Source organism: Gavialis gangeticus, unplaced genomic scaffold, assembly GCF_001723915.1.
Source record: "Gavialis gangeticus isolate Ggan-Ray unplaced genomic scaffold, GavGan_comp1, whole genome shotgun sequence".
NCBI lineage: Eukaryota > Metazoa > Chordata > Crocodylia > Gavialidae > Gavialis > Gavialis gangeticus.
This window is the reverse complement of record NW_017729025.1, coordinates 84,249,254-84,258,074: the sequence shown is the minus strand read 5'-3', so window position 1 is coordinate 84,258,074 and position 8,821 is coordinate 84,249,254. Positions and strand designations below refer to the sequence as shown.

The window sequence follows — 8,821 nt, the reverse complement described above, 5'->3', positions numbered from 1 at the left end:
GCCAGGGCGGCTCTGGCCACTGTGCACCACTTGTAAGTAGGTAATGCAGCAGCTCCGCCCCAGCCCCTGTCCTAGCCCCAGCCCCAATCCCCCCCTCACTGTGGGGGCATTGATATGCCCCCCCACTACAACAGACTTACCACCTGGAGACAGCTGTGTCAGGCATGGTAAAGAAACCAAGGCCCCATTTATAACATTGTTCCTATAGGAAAATTGGTTCCAAGTTACAGGTACCCCTCAGACTTATGATGCAATTAGTTCCTGAAAACCATGTCTTAAGTCAAAACTTTGCTTCACCCCACCCTGCCCCAGCTGGGTGAGGGGCAGCAGCAGGGCATGGGAGGGAGTGTGCCCCCAGATTGGGGTGGGTGGCAGAGTTGGGATTGTGGGAGGGCTGCAGTCACCCTAAAATTCCCCATAGCCCCCGCTGCCCGCCTGGAGCACAGCCCAGCCGGGGTGGGGCAGGGCAAGGCTAGGAGGCATGGGGAGGCCCAGACAGCTCCAGCCAATATGCACCACTTGTCCAGAGGCAGCACAGTGTCTCCCCCCTGCCCCAGCTCGGCAAGCGGCAAAAGGGCATAGCCCCCACTCCCAGCACCTTCCGCTGCCAGCCTGGAGTGCAGTCCGAAGCAGCCTTGGCCTAGCCCACCCTACACAGATCTAGGGGTGCGTGCCCCCCCTTGCCCTCCCAGACTGGCAGCACACAGCAGAAGGAGCCACCCCACCACCTCCCTGTGCCCCCTTGCCCACAGGGCAGCCCCTGTCCTAGTCCCAGCCCCAATTCCTCCCTCACTGGGGAGCATTGATCTGCCCCCCCTCCATGCCCCACCACAACAGACGTACCAGCTGGAAGCATCTGTGTCCAGCATCGTAAAGTCAAAACCCCATCGGAACCCCAAAACCGTGTTGTAGTTTACTCAAACAGTCGTAAGTTGACGACTGCCTGTAAAATGTTTTGACTTAAGACATGGTTTTCAGGAACCAATTGCATTGTAAGTCTGAGGACTGCCTGTATAGCACAGTTAATAGCAGTTCAAGTTTCTTTACAGGGACCCACTAATCATGTCTCTCTACCCATCCTTGGGGAGCACCTCTACGTGAGAAAGTTTAGTTAGTTTTCCCTGCCAGCTCAGTATCTGTGCTCTAAACTAACACTTTCTATGAAGGTCAGGCTTATGCTGGGTAGATCTTGCTGATTATTTGCAACCAATTTCTAAGCAAGTTGCCACAAAAGATCTATTGCAATTAGATTAAATGTATTACTATCTTATAATGGAAGACCCAGCCAAACATCTAAAGGTTTCCTTCATTCATGTGTTGTAACCAGATCAGGCAACTGTGATCCCAAAAGATCTGTGAAAGGAATAAGCCAGTAGGCTTCAGTACTCTTTTGGATCATGGTATCACCTGTTTCCTTGGAAGAGATTCATAACTTACATATTATACTATGTCATAGGGGCACAGTTCTACCTCTTGTATCATTTGGCACTTGACCACTGTCCCTACACAGCAATCTGAAAAAAGGTAAACCAGACCCTTCAAAGCATAGTTTTCTCCTGAGGTGCTGGTGCTGTGGATGCCCAATTAGGGGAGAATACAAGAAGGTCACTTTTCAATTGCATTTATTTAGGTCTGTACTTTTAACCTGCATGATTCTTAGTTACGGTCCTTTCTCACCATCCAACAAAGTAAGCTGCTGCTTACAAAAGCTTATGCATCTCTGATTTAGGTAGTCTATAAGGTACAAATCTACCCTGCCTTCCATCTGTTACAGCAACATCTCCTTCAACATAATTAGCATATTAAATAAAACTGAGGTGCTCCAGGCAGCAAAGGGAGCGTGATGGGGTTTGTAAATCCCATGAGGCAGGGAAAAAGTTAAGTGAAGCCCTGGCAAAACGAGGGTCTTGCGGCAGCCAGTCTCCAGACTAACCAATCAAGAGGCAAGTGCAGCATGCAACAGAAGAAATGAAGCAAACCTGAGCAATCTGAAGACACATCTAAGGCAGAGAATGACCCTGAGACTTAGAGAGAGCTCTGACACTAAGACGAGCTCTAGGAAGGGAGCTCTGGGTCTAAGATAAATTCTGAAAACTAAGTAAGGGTGTAGTGAGGGGGGCAGAAGTGGGGGCCCTGAACATTCACAGGGGCAGGGGAAAAAAGGGGGAACCCCAGGAGCAGGGAGGACAAGGGTTCTCCTGTCCCCCCTGCCCCTGGGGCTCCCCCCTTGGACTGCAGGGGCTCCCAGAAGTTGGGGGGAGGCAGGAGTACATGGGGGGAGCCCAGAAAGGGAGTGGAGGCGAGGTGATTCTTACCTTATCTCTACCAGCTGCCCCCCAGCTGTGGGGGAGGAAAAAGCAGCTGGGAGCAGTGCCTCCTGGGATTCCTGAGGACCACTCCCAACTACTCTTGGACATATGACTGCAACACAAACTGCCTGAAATCAGTTAGAGATAATCCTTGATGGAAAAGAATTATCTTCAACCCATTCAGAGCATCCTCAGTTCATGTTTTCCTGCCCTAATATGTGGACTTTCCTGTAAGATCCCTTAACACATATTTAAGGTAACATATAACAACACCCTAACAGAGAGTAACCAACATGTACTAGAGGTAGCCACTATATGATAGGGGGACAGACAAGAATGAAGTTGGCTGGAAAAACTTAATTTCAGGATCCTGGGCTGGGACTCCATAGAGTGGAAAGGCCTGAGTCCTCCTACCTAGCCAGTGAAGAGAACTCATAATATTCATCTGCTCCAGGATTAAGCAAACTAACTGAGTTAGGATGGAAACGGACGCTGCTTGGTTTGCTTTTATGGAGCAAAAGCACAGGCAGCCCAGAGCTGCCCGTGCTCTCCAGGCACCCCAGGCAGGCACTCCCATAACTTAAGAGGCCCAATCCTGCACACCACATGAACTCCCATGGCAAGTTTGTAAGTAGGGAACCCCAGTTTTCCTCACTTACAGAGATGCATCTTTATAAGGAAGAAAGCCAAGTTACTGTGCTTAAAGACACGCTCTGGGGAATTTCCAAGGTGCATCTCTGTAAGTGGGGACCATGTTGCCCATTTTCCCACAGGTTTGGGCCCCTAGCTGATGCAAGACAACAGTCAAAGTGTGTTTCACCCAATTCAGTGGATCAGTTGTGGTTGGACACATCTGCTCAGCTGAATGATATTGGAATGCAAACAATACTAACTTCAACCAAAAAAATTTGGTCAAAAACTTGGAGAAAAAATCTTGGAGATAATTGGGAATGCTGGTCAGGGAAAATTCTCAAAAAAACAAAAAGAGATAAGTCCATACTGTTCACTGACCCATTCCAGAGTGAATTCAAACACTCACTGTGAATCTATACCACCATGCATAAAATGACAAAAACACATCATTTTTAAATATCTGCAAACTGCTTTTGGGAACAATTTTCTGGGCCTTATTTGCAAAATGAAAGCAAATTTCAATTCTACACATTAAATGCTACTGGCTCATAGCAAAAGTACAGCCATTTTTGAGCTTCACTAGATTATTTGAATATTCTCTCATCAAAACATGTCTTCAATAGGCTGTAACCGAAGTACAGGATAACATCTACTCTTCTTCCCTTCCTCAGCAGTGGTGGGCAACTGGTATTAATGAAATCATGTATATGCCAACAGCTCCTAACCCTAACAAAGAAAAACCACAACTCTTTTGGAAAGTTTATGCCACCTGAAATCATACTTGTTTAAGAATGAATGGGATAAAAGATATGGCAATTTTCCAGAATAGTTACTTTGGCTGCTTGTAGATGGGTTGTGGGGAGGGAAGCAGTGCTTTACTTTAAATTTAGCATGCTCCCGTGCCAAGCCCAGCACACACCCTGAAGAGGCAGAGTGTTAGTTGCATCCAACTTCCCCAACATCTGTATAAATCAGGCACTTTAGTGGGGCTTTTTTTTGTGCATTTATGTAATAACTGATTGAATCCACTTTAGATAAAAGTGCTAAAAAGCCCTGCTGAAGCATTTGAGCTATACAGGTACTACGGAGCTGGGTCAAAAAACACTGCTGCTTCCAGTAAAGTGCATTTTTTCCACATCTGTCAGCGTCCTTTGTTACCAGAGTATCCATCATCAAGTCCAAACTAGTCTATTTACTTCTACAAGCTTATGTGTATGGTGAGGGGTACAGAGACTATGTGGGCCTTGTAACCACACACATTTCACCAAGCGCCATCCATCCTAACTTGCCAGCCCTTCTTTTTAAGATTGGTTTCACATTTGCCCAGAGAATTTGATCAGATCTCCCCCATGAAGTCATTTCTGAGTCTGATTTACCATTCTATGTAGAAAATTCCTCATGCTGGTCATAGTCTTTGTGGAACTGGAGACCTTTCAAGAAGTTAGGGGTCCGTTCTTCTGCTGGGCGACTGGTCAAAATCTTATTGACAATGTGTGAGATCTCATCAGGTGGGCTGAAACAAAAAGTCTTCTGAGCCGAGAAAGGTTGTGTAGACAGACTCCTGTTTTTCTCTAGAATGGAAGGAAAAAAGCAATTTGATAGCATCAAGGACTCTGATCAGGCAGACTAGCCCTGGCTAAGTACAGGCTGGGACTCCAAGTAGGCAGGCCAGCCTGGACTAAGTACCTCAGTAGCCACACCTGCATCAAGCCTCACCTAATGAACTGTGCCCTAGTTTAGGAACAGCAAGCATCCCGATTGCCTGCTGGGAGCACCACCTAGCCATTTAGCACCAGCAGTGGCAAGCCTCCTACTTCCTGACCCTAGTTTCCAGCTTATTTCTAGACTTTGGCTCTGCATTTCCCTGCGGTTCTGTTTCCTGGCTCCTAGCCCCAGTTTAACTCTGTTTTTGGACTTTGCCCTGTGGATTACCCCTCAGATTGGTACTTGGCATCTGAACCCTGGATCCTGACCCTGGACTATGTTGTGGACATTGCTTCTGGATTTGCCTCAGGTTTCAGTATATGGCTCCTGCTCTTGACTCAGCCCCAGGCCCTGCTTTCCCTTGGTGGCCTAACCATTATGCCAGACTGTCCACATCCCAGTCCTTACAGATAGTGAACTAAATTCTGTTTTCAAAGGCCTATTATGAATATCTTGATTCCTCTGATCAGTAAAATCTACCCAGCAGAAGCCTGACTAAGAACCAGCTGTCAAACTGGTTCAAACTGAAAGGTCTTCAGTTGATGATGATGATTAGCAAGTATGGGCTGAGGGTAGGCCTAAGAGAATCCTTAACTAGCAGTGTAGACAGCCTTAGCGTCATTGCTTCCCCACAACGCTGTGTCATTATTTACTCTTTGAAGTAAGAGTGGAGGGAACTTTTGGTAGAAAGACAGCTTTCACATGGCAGGTGAATTCTGGGCCAATGTGAGTAACAAGAGGCCTAAAGATATAAAGAGTCCATTCTCATTTTGTACATTTAAATTTGAGAAAAGTCACTTCTTCCCAGTGAAAGATGTCTAAACCTTTATCACCAGCAAGAAAGAGCCAGTAATACTTACAGAACGGTGGTGAGCAAGGAGCAGAGTCCTTGTCCACAAATAAGAATCAATCCCCAGCCCCTCGATTCATCCTTCTAGATGTAGAAACCACCACTGTATTTTTAACAGGATGAATACGGAAACATCTTACCTACCTATGTAACCCATCTCCAGCATAACACCTCCCTTCACCAGCTCTAAAGAGACAAACTCTAGAGAGACATTCATCTTGTGAAATCAAATGAGTTTTACCTTAAATTTTCTTTCAACACAAATCTCTCCCATTAATACAGATAAAATGGATAATATAAAATCCCTATTACCATCCTCTTCCTTCCATTCTGGGTACAAGCTGGTGACAACATTCCAGACATCCAGCAGATTCGCAGAAAAGATGTTACTCCACACTGCTGTAAATACAGGCACATTGGGGACTGAGAATCTGCTAATCAGATCAAAACCTACAAGTCATTTCATTGGCTTTTCTTTTAGCCTGGTTCATTAGAATAAGATAGTCATCCAGGTGGTCATAAGGGAAGCAGGAACCAAATTTGCTTGATTTTTCAAACACCAAGGGCTCAAAATCCAGCTCAACTTTCACATTACCAGATTAGTATTTCTCTTATGAGAAACAGTAAAAAAAAAAAAAAAAAATTGGGGAAGTCAAAGGCAGGGAAAGCTCATTGAAGTCCAACAGGTTAAAAATGGAAATGAATAAAAAAAAGAGAGACTAATACAAAAGAGAAAAAAAATCTAGGCCCAGATTTCCTGTTCTACCACATTCCTCCTCAAGCCAGGAGGGGAAGAGTTTAGTGGGTGGTCAGAAAGCTGGTGACAAGTCTCTGATTCTGATGGGTGATGTTTGTTGGTCCAAGGCCTGGAGTAGGTTAAAGATTCCTGGAGTTGCTGCAGAATTGCTACCACGCCACACAAAATTCTGCTAACACTCGAGCAGGCCAACATTTTTTTTCATTGAAGCATGGTTTGGGGAAAAAAGACTTTTTGACAAAACAGAACTTTTTGTACGCATCTAAAAATGTTTTCTTCAGTCTTTGCTTTTGGTCCCAAATTGGAAATAATTTTGGTGTTGAGCCATTATAAGCTTTTTAAAAACTTGGAATTTACCATTTTAAATTACTTTACTACAAATTTGAAAAATATGAAAAGTTTCATAAGAAAAAATATTTGCCAATCATCTCTATGTGGGATCCTGCCCCGGGGTCCACAGGACCTCGGTAGCACAGGCCATGCTGTCTTTGTGTGTCCAACTGTTCCTCAGAAGTCTGAGGTTTCCTCTATTGTAATAACTTTACCTTCCAAGTAGCAGATCCTTGATTCTGGAATCCTGTTCATCAGGCGTCCCATGAAGAAATGACTACCAAAATCTTCTGAGCGAATGAAAGCTCCATATTTCAGAAATCCCACCTCAAAAGGAGAAAATTCACACCATTCTGTAACAGAACAAGATGTCAGGAATTGAGATGTGTGCAGTCACTAGTCAAGTTATGACTATGGTAAGCTGGCTAAGAACTCATAAATATGTTTTGCAATGTATGCTCCTGATAAACCAGCCCTTTTTTACAGTGTGCTAATTAAGCCACAGAATATCTTAACTGCATTTATTCAAAACATATGCAGAATTTGTCAGCCTCAGCTCCGTAATCCTTCCTCAGTTCAGGAAATGAAGGTACACTGAGGCTGATGTCCAGTAGCATAACTTACAGGGGGCGACTAGGGCAGCAGCCCCAGGCATTGCCTTTGCAGAGTAGGGTGCAAAAACAGCTGCCGCTGCCCTCAGCATGATGGCACCCAACGCTGCATCACCACTGCCTAAGGTGCAGAACTGCCCTGCTATACCCCTGCTGAGGTCTAGTAGTAGTCCAGAAGTATGGCCTGTTGGGAGACATTTTGGGGAAGCTCAAGACCATAGATGGAGCAAAAGACTGTAGGAAGATTTGAAATGAATTTGTTTTATTACTGGAAAGAGTTAGGAATAGAACCTGGCATTGTAACAATCAGGAAAAGGCCATGACAAATTAAGGAAAAATATCTCTCCTCCCAAGTCAGAAGAGGCAAATAATTTCACATGGGAAGGGTAGGTGCAGAAAAGTAAGTGTTTCTTCACATACTCAATATGTGTCTCCTTTAAATCGAAAAGTAAAAAACCCCTATTTGAACATTTACCTTTAAATGCAAAACTGCTCTGCGTGTCCTTTTTGACATTGAGGGCCAGATAGAAAGGCAAAGGGTTTTGCCCCTGATTCACAGCCTGGCGCTGATTGGAGAGTGTGCTGTTATTTAGCTAATCAAAAGAAAAAAACAAATGTAAGAAAATGGCAATGAGAAAAAAATCACAGCGAAGCAAGGAAGATTGCCTCTTTGTATGTCTGATGGCAGTACCATAAACTAAAAAAAATTAATACCAGAGCAGCGGTGTTACATAAGATGGGTATTTTTAGAGTATTTGTTTTTTCTGGTTCTGACCAATGAGGTATCCTTAGACAAAGACTGCAGCTAATTTAAAATGAAACTTATTTAATGTCAGAAGTAGCTGCTCATACCAACCAATGCAGCACTCACATTTTGTATATAAAATGAATCAAACTGATCTATGACAGGGGTGACCAATCTGTGGCATATGAGCCACAAGTGGCACAGGCAGCCTCCATGTCTAGCATGAAGCAGACTAGGGTTGGGACAGGCAGCACAGAGGCAGAAAGCAGAGCAGCAGTTGTGTAGGAAGCATGGGGCAAGAAGCAGAAAGCAAAGCAGCAGATCAGGAAAGAAGCACAGGGCAGTTAGCACAAAGCAGAGCAGCAGATGGGGATTGGAATGGCACTTGAGGAGGGTGTGGGGCTAATCTGTAGCATTCTTGCCAAAAAGCTGGCCCCCAGTAAAAGTAGGTTTTATTCCTCTGTCTGAGAGGCTTCTCTGAATGTGAATTTCCAGGCATAACTCTCTAGTGATAACCAATGCCCCTGGAAGAGAGCTGAAAATAAACAGGACAGCTGGCTGCCCTAAGTACTGGCCATGCTTATTCATCCTTGTTATTAAAATAGACAAGGTGCTTTGGGTAAATCTGATATCTTTTATTAGACCAACTCAAATAGTTGGAAACATTCTTCTTTGCAAGCTTTCAGGTATAAATACCCTTCACTGAGCTGAGGAAGCATTTGCAGCTGACATGTGCTCTTCCTGGATGGAATAAATAGTAAAAATTCCAGAGGCTGGTATGCATGCAAGAAAGCCAGTCAGTGAAGATGTAAATTGAAGAGTCAGTGAGTAAGAGACAGGTTGGGGTGGGGGGGATGAATGTTGCTGGTAAATAGTTTAGAG

At 44.6% G+C, this 8,821-nt stretch overlaps 1 protein-coding gene across 1 annotated transcript in view; it reads right to left on the bottom strand.

Annotated features, from left to right (window-relative positions):
• The window catches only part of LOC109299348 (cytosolic phospholipase A2 delta-like), a 56,735-nt gene that overhangs the window by 9,082 nt on the left and 38,832 nt on the right, over positions 1-8,821 (bottom strand). The window contains 5 exon segments of the mRNA XM_019519937.1: positions 3,545-3,722; positions 4,324-4,513; positions 5,809-5,895; positions 6,799-6,936; positions 7,670-7,787. Coding sequence (XP_019375482.1) covers positions 3,545-3,722; positions 4,324-4,513; positions 5,809-5,895; positions 6,799-6,936; positions 7,670-7,787 — 711 coding nt within the window.